The sequence below is a fragment of the Medicago sativa genome, chromosome 1 (genome assembly GCF_051527215.1).
Source record: "Medicago sativa cultivar Bolivia chromosome 1, Bolivia_mono, whole genome shotgun sequence".
In the NCBI taxonomy this organism is placed as follows: Eukaryota; Viridiplantae; Streptophyta; class Magnoliopsida; order Fabales; family Fabaceae; genus Medicago; species Medicago sativa.
In genome coordinates this window covers 55,152,052-55,179,822 of record NC_140749.1, presented here as the reverse complement: position 1 = coordinate 55,179,822, position 27,771 = coordinate 55,152,052, and the positions used below count along the sequence as shown (strand labels likewise).

General features: G+C 32.7%; 2 protein-coding genes and 2 long non-coding RNA genes across 6 annotated transcripts; 2 read left to right on the top strand and 2 right to left on the bottom strand.

Annotated features, from left to right (window-relative positions):
* Positions 1-822: 822 nt before the first annotated feature.
* On the bottom strand, positions 823-7,412 carry LOC146955515 (uncharacterized). The gene is made up of 2 exons (XM_085748619.1): positions 7,404-7,412; positions 823-1,272 (listed from the first exon to the last, which is right to left on the bottom strand). The coding sequence occupies exons 1-2, from the start codon at positions 7,410-7,412 to the stop codon at positions 823-825; spliced, it is 459 nt and encodes a 152-aa protein (XP_085604745.1).
* A 978-nt stretch (positions 7,413-8,390) lies between these two features.
* Positions 8,391-9,475, top strand: LOC146955514 (uncharacterized). Of its 2 annotated transcripts, none has more exons than XR_015016660.1 (4): positions 8,391-8,569; positions 8,729-8,799; positions 9,000-9,064; positions 9,447-9,475. It is a non-coding gene; the product is annotated as an uncharacterized LOC146955514 (long non-coding RNA). The 2 variants fall into 2 exon arrangements; XR_015016658.1 differs by having other exon boundaries at positions 8,396-8,569; positions 8,878-9,064.
* Positions 9,476-10,267: 792 nt separating this feature from the next.
* Positions 10,268-11,213, top strand: LOC146955513 (uncharacterized). 2 transcript variants are annotated; one of them, XR_015016657.1, is made up of 4 exons: positions 10,268-10,401; positions 10,610-10,699; positions 10,918-10,966; positions 11,073-11,213. It is a non-coding gene; the product is annotated as an uncharacterized LOC146955513 (long non-coding RNA). The 2 variants fall into 2 exon arrangements; XR_015016656.1 differs by lacking the exon at positions 10,268-10,401 and having other exon boundaries at positions 10,564-10,699.
* A 15,725-nt stretch (positions 11,214-26,938) lies between these two features.
* Positions 26,939-27,406, bottom strand: LOC146955512 (uncharacterized). The gene has a single exon (XM_085748613.1). The coding sequence runs from the start codon at positions 27,404-27,406 to the stop codon at positions 26,939-26,941; it is 468 nt and encodes a 155-aa protein (XP_085604739.1).
* Positions 27,407-27,771: the final 365 nt, after the last annotated feature.

Sequence of the window (27,771 nt, the reverse complement as noted above, 5' to 3'; positions counted from 1 at the left end):
TGAAGATTTTAGATACTTATATATGCAGAAGATTTTTTTTTTAACAATATGTAATAGTCAAAATGATAAAATTTAGAAAACTCGTGACTATTTTTAAAATATCAACATCACTGTATTGTTTCTCCAAAATACCGTTAAATATTTAAACCGCGCTCATTGTAGACTTTATGCGCTTATATCTCCAAAATGAAGTTTTATGTATACCGATATGAGAAAGTTGATATGCTTAAATTTTGAAAACTAATGATTATTTTAAAAAAATAAACATTATTGAATCGTTTCTATTAATTTTTTAAATATGCAAATTATTAAGATTAAGAGATTAAAATAGATGAGAACAAAATGACGATATAGAGAATTAGTTAGGTTTGGAAGTGATAAATCTGAAAAATGAAGATACATAGAGAATTAGTTAGGCTAGAAAGATAAACAAAATATATATAATAATTTTTTCAATATGAATAAATTTGTATTTTATTTTGTAAAATGATGATTAAACCCATAAAATTAAGAAGATTGTGAGTTTAATATAGGATAATTATTTTTTTTGCTAAGCAAGGAGATTGGACAAGCATCAAGAGGAAACACCGACATCCCAACTAGGTTGGCACCCCGGGAAACCTCCATCCTATGCCGCCAAACTCTAACATTTTATTAAAAAAAGGGAAAAATTGTACAAGAAGAGGGGGGGACTAGGCCAAAACCCTCAGAAAATAAAGAAACAATAAAAACAGCAGACTACAAGTCCCTAAGGAAATCTGTAATTAGGTAAGCCTACCCTTTCCCGAAAGAAATCAAGATACAACGCAGCAGGTAACACATCTAACCCATATTTGCTAACCTATATGCACAACAATTACCTTCACGAAAAATGTGAGAAGAAATAACCTGAATACCCAAACTACGGGCATTATGCCATCTGTTTCGAAGCATAACTGGCACTAATGAAGGATTAGAAAAAATTAGCAAAGCACTAGTGGAGTCACTCTCCAACCATAACTGTCGCCACCCATGAGCAGAAGCATGCTCCATGGCTAAAATGATAGCAAGAACTTCGGAATGATAAACCGATGCCACCCCAATGTTACAACAGAAGGCGCCAAGAAAAGAGCCCCTAGAGTCCCGAAAAAGACCTCCACAAGCTGCATGTCCAACAACGACGGAACCATCAGTGTTAACCTTCTGCCAAGGAGAAGAGGGAGCTTTCCACAACACCGGGATGATTTCTTTTACAGTACGACAATGAGCATCAACCGAAAAAACATCCAAAAGCTGAGAGTCAGATACCAAACATTTTCCAGTCGAGGTATAATTATGAAATTTTACTCGAGTAAGATTTTCTAATTTTCTTATTATAGTATTAGTAGTAGTAGATTAGTAGTAAAAGTAGATATTTAAATTTCTTGTGTGGAATTGAAAAAATAGTTGTCCGTAATTATCATGATAATATATTGGCTTTTAAGAAAGACAATTATGAAATTTTGTTGGATTTTGATTTTGATATATATTTTTTAATAAATATATTGTTTTTTTAATAACTTTTTTATATATTGTAAGTTGTTATATCAACTTATCCGTGGAAGTAAAAATTAGGAACAATTTTTTTTTGTAGAGAAAAAATTGGCTACACCTTTTTATTTTTAATTAAAAAACAAATAATGTTTTAAAAGTATTCCAAAAGCTTATTAATTTTGGATCCTAAAAATTAAATATTTGTGGAAATTTGTTATATACGTGGATAGTTCCATATTGTTGTATCAACTTATCCGTGGAAGTACAAATTAGGAACAATTTTTTTTTGTAGAGAAAAAATTGGCTACACCTTTTTGTTTTTAATTAAAAAACAAATAATGTTTTAAAAGTATTCCAAAAACTTATTAATTTTGGATCCTAAAAAATAAATATTTGTGGAAATTTGTTATATATGTGGATAGTTCCATAATATTTGTTTTATGTCATTTTTTAAAAAACAAATAAATTGATTCCATAGTTATACGTAAAATTTGTTATAGTTGTGATGATAATTATCCGTAATTTTTTTAACAAATTAATTAATTTCATAGTTATCCGTAGAAATTTGTTACAGTTGTGATGATCATTATCCATAATTTTTTTTTCCAGAAAACAATCAGGTATGGTGACTTGATTTTTCTTCTTGATTTGATTTTTCATTTTAGTTTCTTTCTCACTACTATCGTGACTTGATTGCAACCGTTTCACAATTATAATGCGACAGTGGTGACTTTCAACTTTGGCATGAATTCCAATTATGCTTCCATTTTTATTTGGATTTTGAGTTTGATTGAGTTGTTTGAGATTATATAAAATTGTATTTTATCACACATATTTTGCGTTTGATTAAGAGAAATGGATCTTCAATGTGTTGATTATTAATTTTATTTTTGGTACAATATTGATTATTAAATTTACTTTTGAAAATTGTTTTATTCAAATCATTATATTGTGTTGTTATGTTGTTTCTGTTCCGGGTGAATTTTGTTTTGCCGAAATGAACATTTGTTGAGATTGTGAACACGGTGTGAGGTCGGTTAACGCTATGGAAGAGAAGACAAAGTGAAATAAATAAATAATAAATAATGCTAATAAAAACATGAATTTCATAAGGTGAGCGTTAATTCATGAGCAATTCGTGGATATAGCTTTTGGAAACAACGCGATCTCACGATGTCTGGAATCAAACGGACGACAACGATTCTCACGATAATTGGAAACGGCGGCAATTATGGAATGAGAGAATTGAACAATCAAGATGGGAAGAAAAATGAAGAAGAAATTGCACGTTATGTGTGTTCTAGGTTTTGGAATGGAACAAAATTTATGAACGTATATGATGGGTTGAATTTGATGTGAAATTTTAATTGTTACAAGCCCTATAGTGTAAATTAATTAAGATTGTATACCTAAATATAATTAAATAAAAATTAAAAGTTACCTTATTAAAATTGATTTTTTTATAGAAAAATTGACTTATTTATTTGACATTTAATGTTACATTTGTATATTACATTTTGATTGGTTGATATCTTGAAAGGGTAAATACCCTTTAAACAAGAGAGGGTAATTTAGGCCTCACCCTTTTATGAAGGTGTCTTTTAGCAAGTTATTCTATGAGCATTTGCTAAAAGACACCAACTAATTTTTATGAAGGTGTCTTTTAGCAAAGTTATAACTAAAAAGTGAAAATCACACCTTGAGGTGTGGCTTGATAAAAGACATCTTCATGGATGGCTTCTAGCAAAACTCATATATATATATATATATATATATATATATATATATATATATATATATATATATATATATATATATATATATATATATATATTGTTTTATCTTGGTTTTCGGGTGTCAAACATTGATTACGTTTGAACCTTTTTAACCGGTGATATCTTATTTTTTCTTGGGAAGGGAAAAAGTAAGAAAAACCCTTGAGAATCGAGGTCCGGGAGTTGTTTTCGCTACGGGAAGGTGTTAGGCACCCATAACGACTATAGTAACCTATAGGAACCGTCTTTAATTTCTACGCGCGCGCTTTATTTTGAAAGTATTTATTTAAATCTAAGAGTTTCTAAGTGAAGAATCGGAGGGAGAAGAATGTTTGAATTTTTATTTTATTTGAATTGAAGGAATTTTGTTCCTTGCCTACGTACCCGTTTAAGGGATCAAATCCACCGTAGTTCTCTTCCAAAAATGTTTTTGTTTTTGTTGGTTGATTTTAAGTTTGAAAATGGGATTTTGAAGAATGGAAAGAGGCCTCAAGGGCATGAGATTGGAAAAAGGTGAGGTGGGAATTAGTTATTTGCAAAATATGGTCTAAGTAATATTAAGATTCATTAAGATTTTGATTAAGAAAAAGAAAAGGAAAATTCAATGGGATTTTGATCCCAAGGTTTATTTAGAAGATGGTTTGAGTGATGTTTGTTCGTATTTTTTGGGAAATTGATTTTTCTAAGTATGAATCCTAGGCATTCATCTAAACATACACTCCTAAACATACATCTAAACATGCATATTCTAGCTATATATCTAAAGTGAGGTGTGTGCATGTGTCGGTGCTTGTCGGTGTACATTATTAGAGTCCATTGTCCTTATTACATCATTGCCCTAGATACATTCTATGGTCTTGCAAGAATTTAAATTGCATGAAAGTAAAGTACAAGAATTCCTAAATGTTACATTCTAAGCTTTGGTAAAAATTTAAATGTACAAGAAATAAAGTGAAGGAGGAGATGAAGTATGGAATGCTTATGCATGAATGAAACATGAAATGAAAAGGTTAGTGGCATAAGGAATAATAGGAATTAAAGAATATAAGCAAAAGAAACACTAAAAAGCTAGGCAAAAGTCAATGAAATTTTAACCTAGAAGTAGCAAGGTTCACCTAAAATTCACCATGATATCAAACCAAGTATATGACCTATAATCCTCATATCATGCCAATTTGCTAAAGGTGTTATCACATTCAATGATATGAGAAGAACAAGAACATATTCAAGTCAAGAATCATGATGCATTTTATGCATATTTGACATTTTATTTACAAACATAACTTGCAAACCAAGCAATTTAAACAAAATCCACACACTTGCAGCAAAGGCCCACACAAACAGTAGCTAAACTTCTCAAAATCATAGGGTAATAGATCTCAAACACCTTTCAAGAGATGGAACTAAAATCAAGCAATTTTCACAAGAAATTTAATGTAAACTATCACCAAAATAACAAGAAAATTATCACATTATCTTTCCATCAATTTTAATATGCAAAAATCGTCACAAAGACACTACAAAATTATCAAGAGATGTATATGAGAATTTTAGAATTTTTAAAGGATTTTTGGACTTAAAAATGTACAAGAAAATCACAAATTTGAACAAAAAATAGTAAACAAATAAAAAAAATGCTACATATCAAGATTTCACATAAAAATATCACAAAAGGCTAAGAAAAATATCAAAGAACATATGGAAAAAATTGTGGAATTTTTATGAGTATTTTAGGCAAGGCAGGGGGTATGAACATCAACAAACAGTGTCCAAATAGCAAGAAAACTGAAAGGGAACGAAATCCAGTACAAGCAAAAGCCCAAACCCACTCACACATGGGTCTTGGGTCACAGGGAGCAATACAGGCCGTTAGATTGATCCAGAAAGTGAAACCCTAGATCTAACGATGGGAACACATGGTTCAGGTTGGAAACGAACGAACCGATGTGGTTTAATTGAACCAAACGGTCCAACAACGTTTATATAAAGGCTATGGGACCGGTTCATTCATTTCTCCCATTCGTTTCTCTCTCTAACCTTGGAACTAGAGAGAGAAGCTCTCCCTTCTCTCTTCCTCTCCGTTCATCCTCCTCCGCCGGTTTCTGGAATGAAACGGCTGGAGACGATGAAGATTCATCGGAATCTTCATTGTCACCGCCGTGAATTCCAGATTCCGGCGACACTCAAACTCTTCGATCTGTTTGGATCTAAACCCTAACTTGTTCTATTTTTTGTGCTGGTTACGAATATGCACTTGATTTTTCGAAATAAACGGTGAATCATCTTAGATCTACATTTTAGGGTTTCGACTTTGAACTTTTTCAATCTTTTCCAGACTTTTTCGAAAGAACGGGTTGTAAAACTTGTTGATCTACTCTGTTTCACCGTTTATTTTTGACTACGAACTTTCGATGATGATTTGGAACAAAAACGAGAAAAGTTCGTGTGTTTACCTGGCTTTTAAGTTGGAGATTCGAACGAAAGATCCTTGAGAAAGCTTTTGATCCTTCTGGTAAGCGTCGAACCGAAAATAAATCGGTGAAACTCTCTTCTCCTTCTTCACCGGTTCAATATTTGCTTTGATTCTTCTTCTTCTCTTCTCACACTTGCTTCTTGTGATCGGCTTCGGCTTGAATTGCAAGAAGATGAAGTATATGATTCGATGATGATGATTTCCGTAAGGAATCTCTGAGAACGAACACGAATTGAACCAAAATTGATAAGAGCTTTTCTAATTGAAACGATGATCTTTGGTCTTCTGAAAGTTTCTTTCGATTTTGTGTGTCTGATGATGAATTCTGATGGAGGATTGAGTTTGTTAGGGTTCTGGATTGAGGATTTCTGGAAGGTTCTTGATGAACTTCGATGAAGTTCTTCAATCTCTGTGTTTTGATCGTAACTAACTGGAGAGAGAATGTGTGATTCTGTTTGTGATGTGTTGGCACATTGTGATTGATCTTTTTTCTGTTGCATTGATGACACAACCTTATATAGGCTGCCATGTGGCCTCTGAGCCACTTAGGACCTGCCACGTATCTGGACTTGCTTTGGACTGAAATCTGACCTTATTGCCTTGAGGGACCTCTTTGCAATTTCTGAGACTAAAAGGACCAACCTGTAAACTTTAAAAAAGGACTATTCTGCAATTATTAAAAAATCTAAAAAAAATGACATTTCGAAATAAACAAAAAAGGACTTAAAAATAAAACTTGAAACTAGGAAAAGGACTTGAATGCAATTTTTGGAAGTTTGAGGACTTTTAAGAAAAAAGGAAAATTAAAAATAAAATTGGACTAAAAATTGGTAAATTTGACTAAACGTAAAGTGAAACGATTAAAATTGACAAAACGGACTAAAACGAACCAATGGCTTAAATGAGGTACTTTAAAGTAACCTCTCTCTGCCGAAATTTCGTGTGAAATGACCAAAATGCCCATGGGGGCTAAAACAACTAAAAATGACTCAGATGCAAATTTAAAATGGATTTTTAACAGGAAATTAAGGCAAGAACTTATCCAAACAAAATTAAAAGACTCAGAGACAATTTTAAGAGTTTAAACAGAGTTTTGACATATGAAAAGACTAAAATGCCCCTAGGGGCAAAACTGACTCAAAATGACCTCAAATGCAATTTTTGAAATGGATTTGGACATGGAATTGAAATAGAGACTTATTCAAACCAAATGAAAAGACTCAAACAAAATTTTAAAAGACTGAAAGAAATTTTGACGTGGGAAATGACTAAAATACCCTTCTATGTGAATTTTGCAAATAACATTGAAATAAAATGCAGAGAAAGATGCAATTGATCAGAGACAGTTCAAATGGCTTGAAATGCAAGAAAGGAAGAGTTGAGTTAGTATTTTTAGGTCCAAAATTAGGGTATAACGTATATATATATATATATATATATATATATATATATATATATATATATAGGGATAGGATCAAATGACACCAAGGTGTCAAATTAAATTTGACACCAAATCCTAATCATTAATCCACTTTAATCCGACGTTTCTCATCAAGTCATTAAATGTTCACATGCTTGAACAAATTATCCAAATTTTAATTTTAGAAATAATTTATTCTTTCTTTTCTTGGTTAATTACTTACCGTTTTCATTGTATTTTGCATCAATAGGTAGATGATTGCCATTTGATTTCTCCCTACTAATTTGTTTTTTGGAGATTCTTTTTTTTTACTAATCTTTGTTCGATCATCTTTGTATCATATTTATATTGGCTACTCTTTATTTGTATTGGCTACTCTTTCATTTGTTGGATGATATCATTCTTGAGTTCAAGATGCTAATATTCTTGCATCAGGTGTTCTAGCATTTGTGCTTTCGATTAATAGCATATGTTCTTTTTATTTTTTTGGTGCAATCGTTCAACAATTATCCATGGTGCTCTTTATAAATCAATTTTCTTTGGGTTCATCTAAGAAAAATAAAAATAAAAAAGGTTTCTAAAAAAAACAAGGATGACAGAAAATAGTGTAAAGAAACCATAATAACACCATCAGAGAATTTTTGGTAAATAATTAATTCAGGAGAAGAAAGAAAAATTGTTTCTAAAATTAAAATTGGAATCATTTGATCAAGCATGTAAGAATTTAATGAAATGATGATAGACGTCAGATTAAAGTTGAATTAATGGTTATGATTTGGTGTCAAATTTAATTTGACACCATGGTGTCATTTGATCCTATCCTATATATATATATATATATATATATATATATATATATATATATATATATATATATATATATATATATATATATATATTGTAGCACTACTAGAAAAGTCTTAAATACCGACGGATTTTAGAGACGGAATTTAATTGGTCTCTAACAGAGACGGAATCTGAGACGGAAAATGACAATTGGAGACGAAAGTTAATTTTCTTGCATTAGAGACGGAATTTAGAGACAGCACTCTCCTTGACAAAATTATTCCGTCTCTAAATCCACTGAGTCCGTGTCTAGTTCCGTCTCAAAGTAAAAAATAATTAAAATAAACAAAAATTGCCTATATTTGGCTCCAAATGCTTTATTTCACAAATTTCACTAAAAATAAAAAAATCCCTCCAACATCTCAATCGAATAGGGTTATTTTTCACTTTTCCCTCTCCCTATTTCAATTTCCAGATTTTCCCTTTCCTCTTGTCTCTTCCAATTCGATTTTCCCTCTTCTCTTCCACCACCAAACCCTATTAAACAACCCATCTCTCTCCATCAACCAATGTCTTTGTTCGCTGAAGACTCATCTCTCACAGGTAAACTTCAATTTCAATTTGATTTTCATGTATGATTCAATTTCGATTTTGATAAAATTAACTTACTATAAAACTAAATTAATTCATGTATGATTCAATTCGAAGAAGCTAAATCTATAACTGATGTCACAAACGATTTTCCCCTTTTTCGAACCCTAGAATCGAAGGAAGAAAGAGTTCTCTCTTGCTCTTGTTAAATTTGTCATCTGTTGAATCCCTGCCGTTCCAAGGTATCTTCTTCTTGCTCTCTTTGTGATGCTTCTTTCAACTTGCGCTGACTAAATTCATGTACCTTTATTTGATTTCAGCCGGCGGATGGATGTACTCAAACTCTATTTTTCGATTTTAATTCCTGATCCATGTTCATGTTCATATTATAGAACCACTCTCTTACTATCTCTCTCTCTATATATATGGTGTTCTGTTACAGTTCGGAAACGGTGCAGTCAAATCGATAGTTCCTTCTTTTTCCAGCGACAAAATTGAATCTATAAGGTACCACATACACTCCTGTGTTTTTCTCTGATTTTTTTTTTTTATGATTTTAGATTTTTTATCATCAGCTATTGAGTTTTAATTATTGATTTTGTGATTGTCAATATTGAGTTATGATTTCAATTTATCATTATTGATTAGTGAGTTCTCGGTTGATTTTGAATTTGAATGTCAATGATTGGGTTTGAATTTGAGTAGTGATGCATTTCATATTACTCTTTTATCTTTTTGTAATGCTTAAGTTTTAGCCAAATTTTAGGTTTCAAGACTTTATATTTACATGATTCCACTTATAGACCAATGTAGTTTAGTTGGACTCAATTAGATTGGATATTGAAGCATTTTCTATTTCATAAGTCCACTTATTTCTGATCTGTTACAGTTCAAGAAAAAGGAAGAGAAAAGGGGTTAGTATATGTTTTCATCATTTTGCTCTTAGAATTTATTTATTAAACTGATTGAGTTTGAATATTATTTCCTGAAATTTGAAAAACACAATGCATCAAATTGTGAAGTAAATATTTGTAACACACAATGCATCGAATTGTGAAATAAATAAAAAGGAAGAACTAATATTCTTAGACTGAGCTAGAAGATAACATGATACTGTGATTCAAACCTCTGTTGTGGGTACTTTTATATGTAGTCTTTGGTAGATACACCAGTAAACCTTTAAAAGGATCATCCTACAATATTCATTAGTTTGAAGACATTTCCAATGTGTGTTTAGTGTCCCACCTAGCTGATGGCTCGTTGCATATCATGTACATATAGTTTTTAATATATTATCATATCAATTTCTTATAGTGTTTCATTTTTGTATATCCGCTAGTATTATTCCATACATTCTCCATAACTATTTTCCAATTACAAAATGAAAGCAAGGAAAAAACAGAACAACCTAGAAAATAAGGCCTTTGTGGTTGTCAAGTAGTTAATTACTTGATAGTTTATATATCTTGCAAAGTAACTCATACATGGGTTATTATTATATTATTACACACTAGAAAAATTCAGAACAACCTAACTCTCCGCGCCAAAGAATATAGAATATCTATATCTACACATGAAATATATACCACCTAGTCAAGTATGTGTGCTCATTGTTGTTTGCTTGTTTTCTTGATTTTGTTTTTGGCAGGTATTGGAAATTGCATTCCTCTTGATGCTGTTACTACTCCTAAGATTGCAAAGGTTTTGACTCACAGATATTACTTTAACTTTGGTGGAAATCCTATTTGTATAGATGTAGGATTGGCTGTTTTGAAAGTAATAATAGAAAAGAGTGAGGTCCCAATTGAAAGAGGGCCTTAACGCACTCAAAGACAAATATAAATGTAAGGTTTCTATTCCTTTTTCCATCTAAGATTAATGCATAAGAAAGCATTCACGAATTCATTCTAGGGAGAGTGACATAGTGTAGGACAAAAGGTTATAAGCTGAGATGAATTATGTTTACAAATGAATCAGAATTTGTTTTTCTCTCTTTATGTCTCTAATAAACTTGTTTTTTTATTCTATGATAATTGCTGATGTGAGGAAAAGGTTTGATGCTTGGAGTTGAACTTGTCACTGGCTGTGAACTTAAAATGCCAGCCAGAGATGAAACGCGACATGTGATGGACCAAATAAAAGGTAAAGTCTCGATCCCTATAGGCTAAGTTTTTTCGCTTTTTCAGCAGTCAAGGATTCCATGCATTCTTATAAGTTTAGGATCTCAGATTTGGAGCAAGTTATATAACTACTTTTAAACCAGATTTAAAGCTTGAAATCTGATCTAAATCGGCCATTTAAGCCATATTTTTAACAATTTTCTATGTCACTAATAAGCTTTTCTGTTACCATTCAAAAAGGTTATGGAATTGTATTCAGAAATCAGCTCCCTTATGTTTTACCAAAGACGTAAGTTACATTAGTCTCTAATTCTCTCCTTTGTTAAAATTTCATTAATAAATAGTATTAGTCTTAGTCTTTATTATTTAGAGCTTGCTAATTTTCTTGGGTGCAGGTTTCCTAAGGGATGCTATGGAGTGCACATTATCTAGAATCTGACCTGTGAAGCTTAAATAAGATGCAAGTGTAAATAAATGACAACTTATTTTATGATAAGTTAAACTCTATTAGAATATTATGTATTGACTCAAGCAAGTAAAGTTTATAAATTTTAAATGCTTGCTTAGACCAATATAGTTTTAATTGCTATTGTGGATTTGATTTAAGAGGCATTTTTTTTTTTATAAAAAACATTATATTTAGAGACGGAATTTAAGGTCTCTCTGTAGAGACGGAATTATATACCTTAGTGACGGATTTATCTTGATCAGTTTCATCTTTTAGAGACGGTTTTTTTATTGTTAGTTACGGAATTTTTCTGTCTCCAATCAGAGACGGAATTTTTTCCGTCTCCAGGCAGAGACGGAAATATAGATTCCGTCTCTAACAAGCTTAGAGACGACGAAATTAACAACGGAACTTGATCCGTCTCCAATTCCGTGTCTAACATGATTAGTGACGGAAAATTTGCAATTTAGAGACAGATATCTCCCGTCTCTATATGAAATTTTTCTAGTAGTGTAGCAAACCCCATATATATTTTTATGAAGGTCTATTTTAGCAAGCTGCACCTTTTTACTTTGGACAAAAAGACCCTTTTTTTTGCTTTTTGAAAAAATAAAAACTAAGGGACAAACTTGTAATAGATGTTTGATCGATTATTTTTTATATTAAAATCTTACTTCCTTGGGCCCACCAGTTCTCTTTGTTTCATTGTTCTCCAATTTTCACCCACCTCATTTTTACGTGTAACGAGTTCCCAATTGTTGTTACTCCCTCCTGTCATTATTATAAGTAAAATTCCACTTTTTAGATACATTGAATAATTAATGTATCTATCCTTTATTATAGACTAGATACATTAATTATTCAATGTATCTAAAAAGTGAAGTTTTGCTTATAATAGTGACCGGAGGGAGTATGTTCTAAAAAATCCAATTCTTTCTTCTCCTTCCAAACTACCTGCATTTCATTTTGAATTCAGTTCGTTTTCTCTTTGATTTTGTGTTTAGATTTTGAAATTGGGGTGTTACCATTCCTGTCTATATATCAATTTTTGTTCCAATTTGGTGGTTATGGTAAATTTTATTCGATTTCTTTGCCCCGCTAAAATGAAATTGATTATTTCATCAAGATTTTATTATGTTGAATGAAAAGGTGCTAAATAAGATTTGAAGAATTTGGAAGATGGAGGATGAACGTGAGAAGAGAGAGTGGAGAATGGGGAAAGGAAAGTCAAGAGAGAGAATTAGTGGGACCCAATAAAATCTTAAAAAGTGTGAAATTTAATATAAAAAATAATAAATTAAACATCAATTACAAGTTTGTCCCTTAGTTTTTACTTTTTCAAAAAACAAAAAAACAAGTCTTTTTGTCCAAAGCAAAAAGGTGTAGCTTGCTAAAATAGACCTTTATAAAATAGGGTGGGTCTATTGTAGCAAACCCCTATATGTATATATATATTCTTCGGCTTTACGAGATTCAAATTAAATCAAAGGTATCTACGAGTCAAACATCAAATATTGAACAAAATGAATAAGAGTTCGAGTATTTGCATTTTTATTTGTGGGACAATATGTTTTTGACAAATGTCACTCTATGACATCGATAATATGAATTAATTTAATTTATCTTTTTTTGTAAGAAAAAAATCTAATTTATCTTGAAAGAAAAAAGAGAGAACTAATTGATATATTAAAGTATGAAATGAATTATTATAAAAAGAAACTAGGTAAAGCCCCGTGCTTCGCACGGGTTGAACACTATTATTTTGAAAATCTAAGTTATATATTTGAATAAGTTAATATGTTGTCAACTGATTAATTCAAATGTATGTTTACTAATATCTTATAAACGCATAATTGCTTGAATTCTAAACTTCCGATTTTACCAAAGACATGTCCTAAAACTGCCCTCGACGACAACGTAACACCTTTTTATTCTACTCTTTAAAGGGTTGACACAAAGCATTATAAAGTTTTGCTGCATAAAAAGTGCCTTTTTCATTCTGATCAAGAGAAACTGGTGCAGCTATATAGTAAACATTCTCATGCATTTCAATGATTAAGATTAGGTGACATTGCATGAAAGTTATATTATGTAGTTTTGTAACATCATTGTTTCTACAAATGTGCTTCCATGGAATGCTATAAACAATTTTATCTTTAAATGTATGCATCCTATTTCAACAATTTTTTACAGAGATGTTAATTTCCATTTGGTTCAACAATGTTATGCATTTTTTTCTAAGAATATATGTTAAGATCATAGGCGAATCAATTGGGTGACATAATGCACTGATAAAGTTAATATTGTCAGTCCTATGCAATAAATTACAAGAGTTTAACTTTTCTTGTTAATTGATGATCATATTCAACCAATTTTTTTGTTTTGTTTTTGAAAGAGGCAGAAATAGAAATCATAAATTATGACCAATCCTATGTGTTTCACATGCTAAAAAACTTTAAAATTCAAGAAATGTTGTTCAACTTACATACAAGATTTCTTTATCAGATTAGAATTTGGAAACAACCATTATTTTCTGGTTAGAGATCCTGACTAACATCTCAGAACCTAATTACACATGCAAGTCAAATAACTTCATAAGAGTCTATGACATGTTTTCAAAAAAGCAGACAAAGAAGAGGTCAATCACTCATTCTTGATGTGTTTGACCAACTTAGTGGAAGACAATTGCGTTCGATTATAGGCATCAGATGCAATGTCATCTTCGTATTTCTCAGTGGACAAACGCTTTGCAGGAGTACAATTCCCAACTTGTTCCAAATCATTTTCACCACAAGCAGAGAAGGATTGTTGTCACAATAAGGATAAAATTTTCATACTTAAAATAAAGATAATATTAATAATTACAATAATGTTATCATTCATTAAATCACACAGAAACTCAATACGTTTATTATACGTTTATTCTTCTCGAGAATAAATGACTGGGTTGCTTTATCATAGATAACATTCTTCAATAATAAAATTGCAAACCATATATAAGTGACATAAAAAGAAACAGTCAAATAAATTATAAAAAAAGAACAGGACATGCACAAAGAACCTCATCAAGTTGTTGCTCCTCTGGCTGAATTTCACCGGGCTAAAGATGAGACTTAATTTTCTTAATGAAAACAGGATCACGTAACGCTAACTTAAGGCCGAGTAGTTTATATAGATGTTTTGGATATATTTTAGGATCATCCTCACCGACAGTCATAAATAAATACAATTACATAAGTTATAATACTTATTAACCATGCGGAAAATAATATGAAAACTAAATTAGGCATACCTCTTGCATAGTCTTCCTAAGAGCTTGGACAATAATACCAATAACCTGAAGACATTCACTATCCCAAAACACAAATTCAGCCTTGTGACCATCATGAACAACTTGCACAACTACCTTATATCTGATAAAAGGGATAGATTCAAAAACATATCAGAAATGTGCCAAACAAAAAAGCACTAATCCACCACATGAAATTTCAAATATGTAACCTAGTCAATGGAGCATCAACATCATGTCTACATGTACATCTATAGCTAGCACCATTTGACTTTGATGTCTTTGGACATTTGATGCAACTCTCATAATACCATCCAAATTGGTTATGATTGAATTTAGTTGTTTTCTCAATAGTAATGCAGTATGTATCCTAACACAATTATGCAAATGAAATAAAGAATAAATGTATTTTTAATTTGTGCATAAAAAACTCAAAGCATGCTTGTGCATAAAAAAAGTAGACCTTGGCTAAGTCTCTAAATCCAGCAATTGGCCTAATTTGAGACAGATTGGAAAAATCGTTGTACGAAGTACGTTGAGAAGAAACCGAACCCTGAGTTAAGTTCTGACTGAAACTTTGACTCTGAGATTGAGAAGTGTTACGATCACGACAACTATTCAAGAAACATGGTCAAAAAACAATCAAATCAGATTGTGATATAATAAGTTACTCTAACATTGTATTGTGAAATCATAATGCAAACTTACCATTAAATGCAAAAATAGGATCGTCAAAAGCTAAAATAACAATTGTGTCATAACTTTACCGTCACCTAAAATTCAATCATCATGACATCTACTATAATCCACATGCATGCATTTCTCTAGACTATGAAAAAAATGAATCAAATGCAAAAACAGGATCACATCAACAAACATGCAAACATGACAACCTCAACTAAAAAAATCATCTATCTTGAAAACAAACCCAAAATGAAGAATAAAACACCTGAGATCAAAGGAAGATTTTTCTAAAGACATACAACATAACAATCTCTGGTACATAATCGACTAACAATCGGGAAAAAAACAACAACAAATAAAACCCTTAAAATGCAAAATCATGAAAAAAGAAAGAAAACCACCTATGATAAAGCAAAAACTAAAACAGTGTCGAAAAATGAACCACTCAAAATGAAATTAAAATGCAAAACAAAATAAACAACAAAAAAATGCATAAAAATTAGTCAACTCAAGCCATGCATGACCTCAAACCATGAGAAAAGGTAGAAAATGACCTCTTATGAACAAGAAAGTGAAACAGTGTTCCCAGCCGAACTTAGGTACCGTTTGACCAAGCTTTTTTACGGACTAAAAACTACTTCAAAACAAAGTTAAAATAAAGGCCTTTAAGAAAGACGCTAAAGTTGTTTGGTTTCTTTGTTTTTTTTTTAGTTTTAAAGCTAGTTTTAAGTTAAAAGTTGTTTGGCAAAATATTTAACAAAACTTTCAAATTTGTTTTTATGGTGTCCGGTGATAGGATAAACCGCAAGTGCACGGTCTATCGAAGTAGTAATAAATGAGAGTATCGTTCCGACAGGGAGTTGTTTAATTCAATTAACTTTAGTTTGATGATTAGAAGAGATTAAATTGCAAAGTTGGGGTTTTTAAACGGTAGAAAATAATAATAAAAGAGAGCCTTGGGATTATTGGCCCGTCATGGCGACAAATTCTTTACAAACCAAACCTTTAAACTTATAACTTTATGTTAGACGTAATCTCTAAAGACAAGTTTCTCTTTGGCCTATCACATCTCCTTTCGGTCTCAGTGAGTGTGTTCCTCCAACAACCACACCTATTTTCATGGGTGATTGCCTTTGGAATCCTTGAAGCTCGAAACTTTATGTGTCTCAAGGTTTGCTAGACTATTTTCATGTTTCGCAATCCTTGTCTAGATTCACTTGTTTGAATATCAAAACTCCACTTTTGTTTTATGAATTGATATTTGGAATAATGGATTAACAATTATCAAACCCTCCACTTTCGCTTCTACAGTTTGATAATGGTTAATTCATGTTAAAACGGTGAATCTAGATTAGAAATTAGGGTTACATAAAATTAAGGTTTAAGGCTTGGTTTGATCCGGACTATGTCATTAGACTTATCCAACAATCCCAAGACAAGAGAAGTCTACTCACTCATGTTCATCGTAGACATGAAGAAGAAGAAGAAAAGTATAAAGTAAATAACAAAGAAATAAAGGAATAGAGAAAAGAACTTTTATTTGAAAGACAATTGTCACTTATTGAATTCCAAGAAAAGATGATTTTGTTTGTGATGGCTAGCTACTCTATTTATAGGATACATTCGACTTAAAATCTAAGCAATTACATCAATAGAATGTTCCACAAGAAACTGCGGGCTTTTTGGTCAAAACCAGAATAGAGTAGCTTAAATCCTAAGCAAAAGCAGCAAAAGGCTGTCCTGGGAGGTGGCACGGCCGTGCCAACCTTAGCACGGGCCGTGCCAAGATTCTGACTTGGGGGAGACATATTTTTGTCTCCAAATCTTCGTATTTTTGCTCCGAATCAGCTCCAGACTCCTTTCTTTTGCTCCAAGACTCAATCCATCAAATATTTATTCCTGAAATATAATAATATGCAATTGTAGTAAAATAGTTCAAAAAGGAAATAATATTAAAATAAAATAAACTTAAATCTAATTAAAACGACACTAAATATTATATTAAAACTAGCTAATTATTGACTCATCAAACTCCCCCACACTTGAATCTTTGCTTGTCCTCAAGCAAAAGGCATAGACATAGCAACAACAAAAAGATTAACATATGGCAATACAATTGAAAACTCATGTCTCTCTTAAGGTATTATTTCAATGTACACTAATCACAATTTCAAGTATTCCTTGTGAACCTATTCAACCCAATATCAAGTCTCAAGTGAGTGTGTGTGTGCAGTCCAACCCTTTTCTTGCTCCTGTATAAGAAGCTATTGTGAGGAACATGTTCTATCCTTAACACTAAAGTAACCGAGAAAAATCCTTTCTTCATTTCATATAAGAGAGATGGGAATTTAGTTATAATTAAATTGACAATTTAAACACTTGGGGGCTCGCAGATTGCTTAGGGGCTACCATTTTCTCATCGGAAGTCCGCGAGGGGGTATCCTTTCCTCCTAGATTCCATGATCACCCTAAGTAGTGCTGCAATTTTAATCATCTCCACGTAGGAAGTCAGTGAGTGGGTGTCATTTCCTCCATGCTTTGATGAATTATTTCCTCTTTTGAGGGATTTATAGAACTTAAGTTCGATTAGAGAGTCATCACCACATTTAGGAAGTCAGCGAGGGGGTGTGTAACGTCCTATTTCTATTAAAGCGATAAAACACGCGAATATAGCAAATATTCAAGAAATAGACGCTACGTCTCAACAAAAACCAAAACAGCATGCATATAATTAAAATATCTCAACAGCCGCATCGGAATACGAGTCATACACATCCAACATATACATGCCATGGTCAACAATACATCATCATATAACATCCTCCAAGTCCCAACAATAGGCAAGTCTCAAATAAACAAAAATAGAATCCAAAAATAACAATCCAAAGTAATCATAAACAGACACCTAGATCAGAGCCTATCCTAGACTCTACAAACACGATAGCGGAGATAGCTCCCACTATTCAAGCAACCCCCGAGCAACTCACCAAAGCGACTAATCATGCACAACGTCTACCCCATCCATATAGACAGGTAGGCGATCGAAACCACTAGGGGTAAGCTTTACATTAATCATAATCAACATATGAAAACATAAGCATGCAAGGATTCATACATATCACATATACATAACCATCCCTCCTAGAATACTAGCTGATAGAAAATTAGCAAGTGTACTAATTTATATCGAAGTAATAATTTAATTCGTATCCACAGGAACTGTTATAATGTCTACTTAGCAATTTCATTAATATTTAGGATATATGTAAATGGGGTTGCCTTAGGCAGTTGGTTTGATTGCATAAAAAGTAAACAAATGACTGAAGAATAAAATTGGTTTTGAAATATGTTTAGAGAAAGGATTAAGTCTTTCGATTCATCTGTCCATCACTCATTAGTAATCTGCATCTAAATCATATGATTGCTATTCAGTTTACGACAATTAACAAAATAACTCAGGTCAATCCCTTGGCTCAGAGCCCTCTTTTCTAATTATAATTCCCTAATTCCTTAGGTGAACCTATAATCATCAAAGATTTTAAATCCGTTAATTTTAGAATCACAACCTAACAACTTTCCATCCCTAGATTGTCCGTTAAATTGAACAGCATAAATATGTCTGAGTTATAAGCTGGTGTCAGCAGTCATATAATCTCTAAGATCAATTATATTGGGTCAGAATCATAAAAGCATTACGCACAATTTATACTGAATAACCTGGAATAACATTCATGATAATTCAGAGTTACAGATTACATAGTCATGAGCTAGAACAAAATCATCTATGACCTAATCAAAGGAAATTAGCTAGACATGATCAAATACATAAACAACATAGTAAAGAAAATGAACCGATAGAGTTTCGTCGTTGTCGGCGTTGCTCCTCAATTCTCTTTCAATAGGTACGGTTGATGTTCTTTTCCATCCCCATGTACAAGCTTATTTCTTCTTCTTGTGTTGCGTGAATGAGTCACCAAAAGCGTTTCTTTCCAAAACCTCAATATCCAAAACGTGAAGGCTGCTCCCCTCCTTATATACATAGTTTGCCGAACCGTGATGCTCATATCCCATGACCTGATTCACTTCTTTTTTTGTATAAACCCACGTTTGCTTTTATCTTTGGCCCACTGGCTTTTGTATTCACACCTCCATCTAATTAATAGATCAACCTAGTGTACACCAATTTCTTTCAATTTATCCAATGATCCATCCCTCGTCATGTTTCTTTTGACTCTCTTTAGCCTCTAAGGTATGTGACACCTTCCTTATTTCATTTGGTCATTGGCCATAATAATAATAGACACTAATACACTACTTGACTCAATAAATTAGAAAATGACAATTTATTTAAATTGACTCCAAATTAACTACTAAACTAATAAAATAGACTAAAAACTTAACTAAAAAGACTCTGAAAATATGGAATGACGGACTGTCATCACAACCCCAAACTTGAACTGTTACTTGCCCTCAAGGAACAAACTTGTTAAATGAAAAATGACAGTAAAATAACAATTACCTGATCAAGCGATAGTACCCAAAAGTTCAACACCTTACTAGCTAAAGATGAGCTAGTTTGACTTGTATGCATCCACCAATTCACAACTCCACGCAAAAATATGAAAGGGGTTCACACACAGTCGACATGCAATCTACATATTACCATACGCTTGAAAAGTTTCTAAACGTCAATCAAAATCAATGTCAATGCACACTTTGAGGTCTTAAAGGGTTATAACGGGGCTTAGGTGAAGGTGGGATAATATTTGGATAAGTAGGCTACACAACATTTGAGTTAGGAACTCCTACGGAAATTAAAGCACAAATTCAATCCATCATTCACCTTTGGAACAACAATTCTTGTAAAGGTACTAGAGAACACTTGTAACTATTGGGACAATCGAGTTTAAAGTTACTCGGATTTTCAGTGTTTTGTCCCTTTTTCATTCTTTTTTTTTCTTTTTTTTATACACCATTTTTGTGTGTATTTTTCATGATCATGTTCTATCTTTGTTCTCTAGTACCCCCACCCCAAACTTAGTTGGTTGCAAATTCCAATAGCAACCCCAAACTTATTATTTAGCAACATTCTACAATGCCTAACTCAGAAAAAACAATATGGGACAAGTCCTAAAAGTCTATAAGCTTGTAATGCAGTTTGTCACCGAACAAAAAGTTCTAAACCTACCGGCTCAATTTGGCTAAGAAAAGGATAAAATATAACAATTAAAATCAGGGTAGGCTTCAAAAAGGCTCACAGTACCAAGCACTTTTGCCTCAGTGTGCTAATGACAAAAATCAATCGACAGTAGAGAAACAATGCAAGTTCTAGAAATTTAAAAGCATGGAACACTCTTTATAAGTAAATTGAAAAAAAAAATTGGCCATGAACCTTACAGTTTAGATTTCTGGGAGTTGTGACTACCTATCTTTAACTGCCGTACACTTCGCCTTTGAATTTCAAGTCACTACCTCCTTATGAACTTTTTGGAATACCACTTGAATAAGCAATTGTTACTAAACTGGAAAAAGTCAAGAAACAAGAAAATTCATTAATAATAAACAAGCAAACAATTAAAGTTACTGAAAAAGGGAACCAAACTGACACGACTGACATCTGACAAGTTATTGAAAGAAAAAAAAAAATAAGAACTGATGTGGACTTTGATTTTTTTTTTGTCCATCTTTTCACTTTTTTTTGTTTGTTTTTTTCTTTCATTTTTTTTACAGAATAAAAATACCTGCAAAATAAAAAACATAGAAAAAATAAAGGATGGGTTGCCTCCCACCAAACGCTTTCTTTTACGTCATTAAGCTTGACGCCTCAGCCACTGTTAGGGTGGCAAATATGAAAGAAAGAATATATCGTCTTTTTTCTTCCTTTTGCTTGGTAGGAACTCCATGAACTTCATACAAAGAAGCAAATGCTCCCATGATCCAACTGCTAGACTTTCAGCATTTGAGCTCTCCCACCATAAAGAAAAATAGATATACCCTTGCAAAGGAATGGTTTCTTTCAACCCCGTTGGTTGAGACTTCAGGTAGAGACCAACACTCCTCACTTGTGCATTTTCTTCCACCACAACATGACACTCAGTCTCCATCTCAACCAGCTGCTTCTCACATTCATTCTCTTTCCCAACAAGATCACCACACTGAACTTCAAATTTTTCAAATGAAACTTGATTTAATATCAAGAAATCATCTAAAATATTTTGAAGCTGAGTATTGTAATCGACGTTGATAAGCTCTTTCAGCCCTTCACAATCTGTACCCTGATGATTCGCCTTATGATCACATCTCGCATTTAATCTTGAGATTTGACTGTCCCATTGTTCTATCTTCCAAGAAAGCAAATGTTTTTCATACTCCAACGTAACAATCTCCTTTGTGTCATAAAGGCGTAACCTATCTACTAACCTGTCTATCATAGCTGCAAAACTTGGATAAACTTTTTAGCAGCAAAGTACAATGAGATATGAAGAGCATAAATCATAATATATTTTTTTCAATTTTTTAATATAGACAAAAAAAATGTAAATGACAGAAATCCTAAACAATAATGAAATTTCCAAGCTGAAATAATTCAACAGTCCCCGGCAACGGTGCCAAAAACTTGATAGAAAATTAGCAAGTGTACTAATTTATATCGAAGTAATAATTTAATTCGTATCCACAGGAACTGTTATAATGTCTACTTAGCAATTTCATTAATATTTAGGATATATGTAAATGGGGTTGCCTTAGGCAGTTGGTTTGATTGCATAAAAAGTAAACAAATGACTGAAGAATAAAATTGGTTTTGAAATATGTTTAGAGAAAGGATTAAGTCTTTCGATTCATCTGTCCATCACTCATTAGTAATCTGCATCTAAATCATATGATTGCTATTCAGTTTACGACAATTAACAAAATAACTCAGGTCAATCCCTTGGCTCAGAGTCCTCTTTTCTAATTATAATTCCCTAATTCCTTAGGTGAACCTATAATCATCAAAGATTTTAAATCCGTTAATTTTAGAATCACAACCTAACAACTTTCCATCCCTAGATTGTCCGTTAAATTGAACAGCATAAATATGTCTGAGTTATAAGCTGGTGTCAGCAGTCATATAATCTCTAAGATCAATTATATTGGGTCAGAATCATAAAAGCATTACGCACAATTTATACTGAATAACCTGGAATAACATTCATGATAATTCAGAGTTACAGATTACATAGTCATGAGCTAGAACAAAATCATCTATGACCTAATCAAAGGAAATTAGCTAGACATGATCAAATACATAAACAACATAGTAAAGAAAATGAACCGATAGAGTTTCGTCGTTGTCGGCGTTGCTCCTCAATTCTCTTTCAATAGGTACGGTTGATGTTCTTTTCCATCCCCATGTACAAGCTTATTTCTTCTTCTTGTGTTGCGTGAATGAGTCACCAAAAGCGTTTCTTTCCAAAACCTCAATATCCAAAACGTGAAGGCTGCTCCCCTCCTTATATACATAGTTTGCCGAACCGTGATGCTCATATCCCATGACCTGATTCACTTCTTTTTTTGTATAAACCCACGTTTGCTTTTATCTTTGGCCCACTGGCTTTTGTATTCACACCTCCATCTAATTAATAGATCAACCTAGTGTACACCAATTTCTTTCAATTTATCCAATGATCCATCCCTCGTCATGTTTCTTTTGACTCTCTTTAGCCTCTAAGGTATGTGACACCTTCCTTATTTCATTTGGTCATTGGCCATAATAATAATAGACACTAATACACTACTTGACTCAATAAATTAGAAAATGACAATTTATTTAAATTGACTCCAAATTAACTACTAAACTAATAAAATAGACTAAAAACTTAACTAAAAAGACTCTGAAAATATGGAATGACGGACTGTCATCACTAGCATCACATGATTTTTATCCCCCATTACTTGCACCTCAAGCTATCACATTATTATCATAGCATAACAGACATATTTATTCTTTAATCAAGTCATCGACAAGAGTTCATCATTTATCAACATCAATCAATGAAAATATTACTCACCTCATTACTCATCTAGCATGCTTAACTCAACAAGTACAATTCATCATTTAAAAGTTATAAGCAATCAATCATCATCATCAAAGAAATCACCACATCATATATATATATATATATATATATATATATATATATATATATATATATACACACACACACACACACACATATACAAATCTCACCTCATCATTATTATTAAAATAATTATCATCAAATTGCTTCACCAAGTATATAAGCACAATCAAGTAATTCAAGCAATTAGAGCATAATTCATTTATTCACAACCGTCAAAAAAATTCACCAATGTACATATACACTAATTCACATAGATCACAACATTCAACAAATTGCACAATTCATAGAGTCACATATTCAATTATGACGCAATTCATCAACCAATCAATTCCAAATGTCACAAGTATGTATTCATCAAACACACTTATCATCAACAAACATCATTCACGTAATACAACAAGATTTCATTTCAATATGCAATGCGCCTATACTCGACACATATATGCATGTGGTACCAAATCTCCTCAAGGTCGTCACCCATGATGCAACAAAAACATCATATGTAAGAGAACACCTCCTCTCTTACAAATCACCTATGTAAAAGTACACCTCCTTTTACATTTCAACATATGACTCAATATGACTATGATGCATGGACATACAAGTAAAGACCCAATAATGCAAAAACTCCAACATATATGTCCACGAACAACAATGTAAAAGTACACATCCTTTTACATTAATCAACTCAACAATAATTGCATTATCAAGTATTTACGTCCACACAATCAATCAAGTCATAATTCAATTAAGAGTCATCACTACATTATCATCAACATAATCATCATCATAATTATCAACCAACATCAACATCATCATCATCATCATAATTATCAACATACATCAACATCATCATCATAACTCAACATCAACTACATAATATATCACAACAATTCCATATACTTCTCATAAACCAAGTAAGTGGAACAATACAACACCTTGTGATAAACATCATATTCAACCTTCAACAATCACTCACATATCCTCAATTAATCATATAAAACCATTCACGAAAGATTTACCAAGCAATTGGTCTTAAAGATTATTTTCGACAAGGTTCGTCTCTCGTTATCCCATTTTTAAAATAATTGAAGCTATTGAATCAAAACCAAGTAAACAAGATATAATGCCTCAACTAAGTATACCCCTAGGCCACATATAAGTGCAGTAGAGCATACAATTACGTATCACCGGCTAAATGCGACGAAATCATGAAAATCACAAAGTTCGTCTCATGGTATCATTTTGCAAAACCCATTCATTTACAAAACAAAACCAAGTTAGATCCATCACCTCATAGGTTAAATACCACTTAACACCTTAATTGAACTCATAAAACTCAAGTTTCGAAGTTTGGAAGCAAACTATAGGTTTTGGTTTAACTTAGAAATAGTTATGCTAAAATTTTCATAAAGTTTTGCTAAGACCCACTTGGAGTATTTTCATCATAACTCAAAATATAAAAATCATTTTCACATCAAACCAAGACCATTAGAAAGCTAACAGAATTATCTACAACTTTCATGTTTACACCAAAGGTCAATTCAAAACAGAAACGTGCGAAAAAGACACAAGAACGTGAAACAAGAAATGCTGTCAGAGAGCATTTCGCTTAAGCGAAGTATTTTTCGCTTAAGCGAACTACTTCCAGTAGCTCTTCGCTTACGGCTCGCTTCCGGTTCGCGTAAGCGAACATTCATCAGTCTTGCATAATTTTTCACGGGTTTGAACCATTTTTCACCCCAAAATCCCAATTTTGATCATCTCAATCCCCAAAACTCAATCCAACAGATGTTTACAGGTCAAATACACTTCAAAACACTTGAACATATACAAGTTTTGAGATTAAAAACATCAACACATCAAAATTCATCAATTCACCAAACTTCCACAACTTTCAACAACAACAACCATTCTCATCACCAATTCATCAATTCATGCTACCCAATGCATCAATTCATCAACAACACATGTTAAAACAACAACAACAACATTTGAATATGAATTCATCATTAATCTAACAACCATAACATTATTCATCATCAATTTCACTCAAGAACATGTCATATACATATAAACCCGTTTTAACATACAAAATCAACAACAACGACACAATTATCATCTAATTCATGTACATAATCATGTCATTAAAATTAAGCACGAATTTCTACAACTAAATTCAAATTAACCACTTAACCACAATTATGCAAAGAATTAGGGTAGAAATTAAACTACTAGATTATGATTAAAGACTAACCCCCTTACCTTAATTCTTCACAAAATCAAATAGGGCTTCACTTTAGCTCTCAAAGCTTGAATCTCTAGCCTCCTCTAGCTCTCTCTAGATCTTCCTCTTCAAACCCTTATCTTCTCTCTATCTCTATCTCTTCTCAATTGTGAAAATGTTGGTAAAACCCTATTTTCACTACAAACTAGAATTTATATAGGTTCCACCTAATTGGGCTCAACTCACAATGCCTTAATGGGCTTAACTCATTTCTATTCTAACCCAAAAATGTTACTACTCACTTAACGGTAAAATGTAATACTAACGGTCACCTACCGGTAATAAAACAATTCACTACAACTCCCTAGCACTTAGTAAAATAACCACTCTTGCTAAGTACTAAAAATAATCCTCAGCAAAATTACAAAATTACCCCTACTCTCAAAATGACCAAAATGCCCCAAGTCCAAAATGACCAAAATACCCTTCTAACACCGAATTCTACAATTCCCAACAAAAAATACACACTGAGGCAAATAATCACATAAGAGCACATATAACACACATAAATAAATAATAAAATAAATCTAGCGAAAAATCGGGCTGTTACAGGGTGTCCTTTCCTCCACGTGTTGGTGATATTCTCCCGCCCCATTTTGGTTTAACACATTATAACAATAAATCACATTATTTACCACACAAACTTATACTACTTTTACTCTGAAGACTTTTAAGGATCTAAGTTACCATTAAGGTTAGAACGTGTTCCTTAAAATACCTACTCATACACTTGCTCAAAGATTGCAACTAAGTGCTTTTCTCATTGGAGAATTTTTCACAATAGAACATGATGTGGGTATAGCAAGAACACTAAAAACACAAGAGATCACTTTCATGTACAAGAAACAACCTTTTAAGAGAAGACAACAAAAAATTTTGTGCCATAATTTTCAATATAAACAAGCTACTTAATCATGCCTTTCGCAATAAAATCAAAACAAAAGAATAAAGTTCAAGGGAGTTTGGAAACACTACGACTCAAGACACTTTATTAGGCTCCCCCCACACTTAGGAGAAGCATTGTCCTCAATGATTCAAAAACAAGAAAAATTAAAAGAGTAGAGGAAGAAGAAGAAGAAGGAATAGGAAAGCTCACAGTTTGCTAAGAAATAAAAAAATTGAACCCTGGGGGTCTGTCAGGTTGGCACGGTCGTGCCAATACAGGCACGGGCCGTGCCACCACTTTGCCATTTGGTGATTTCATGCACTTTCCATACAGGCGCGGCCGTGCCAATACAGGCACGGGCCATGCCACCTTTCTGATTCTCCATCTTCAATTTTTTTTCTTTCCTTTCGCATCATATTCGGACAATTACCTACAAAACAAAGGGAAATAACAGGAAACAAAGAAAGCAATTAAATCTGTGGGTTGCCTCCCACAAAGCGCTCTTTTACTGTCACTAGCTTGACGAAAGTGGAGGCATAGTTTCTTAAGGAGGATCATTAAGAGCCCAAGTAGTTTCTACTTCAATGGTCTCTCCTGCATTATAAATCTTTAACCTCTGGCCATTAACTTTGAATGATCCGGTCTCTTCAGAAAAATTTTCAATTGTCCCGTAAGGGTAGACCTTGCGAACTTGGAATGGTCCAGACCACCTTGACCTTACCTTACCTGGAAAAAGCTTCATCCTAGAGTTAAAGAGAAGCACAAGATCACCGCTGTTGAAATCCTTTTTGAGGATATGCTTGTCATGCCACTTTTTAGTTCTTTCTTTGTTAATACCGGCATTCTCATAGGCATCTAACCTAAGTTCTTCCAATTCACTTAATTGAAGTTTTCTTTTTTGGCTAGCTAAATTTGGGTCCAAGTTGAGGTTCCTTATTGCCCAATAAGATTTGTGCTCAAGCTTAACCGGAAGGTGACAAGATTTCTCATATATTAGTTTAAAAGGAGTCATTCCAATTGTAGTCTTGTAAGCCGTCCGATAAGCCCAAAGAGCATCGTCGAGCTTACTTGATCAATCTTTCCTAGAGTTTGAAACAGTTTTTTCAAGAATAGCTTTTATTTGTCTATTGGAGACTTCAACTTGTCCACTAGTTTGTGGGTGATAGGGTGTTGCAACTTTGTGTTTCACTCCATACCTTTGTAAAAAAATTTCAAAATGTTTAGAAATGAAGTGAGACCCTCCATCGCTTATTACAACCCTTGGCACTCCAAACCTTGGAAAGATAATTTTTTTGAACAATTTCATGACTACATGTGCATCATTAGTGGGGGAGGCAATGGCCTCAACTCATTTGGACACATAGTCAACTGCCACCA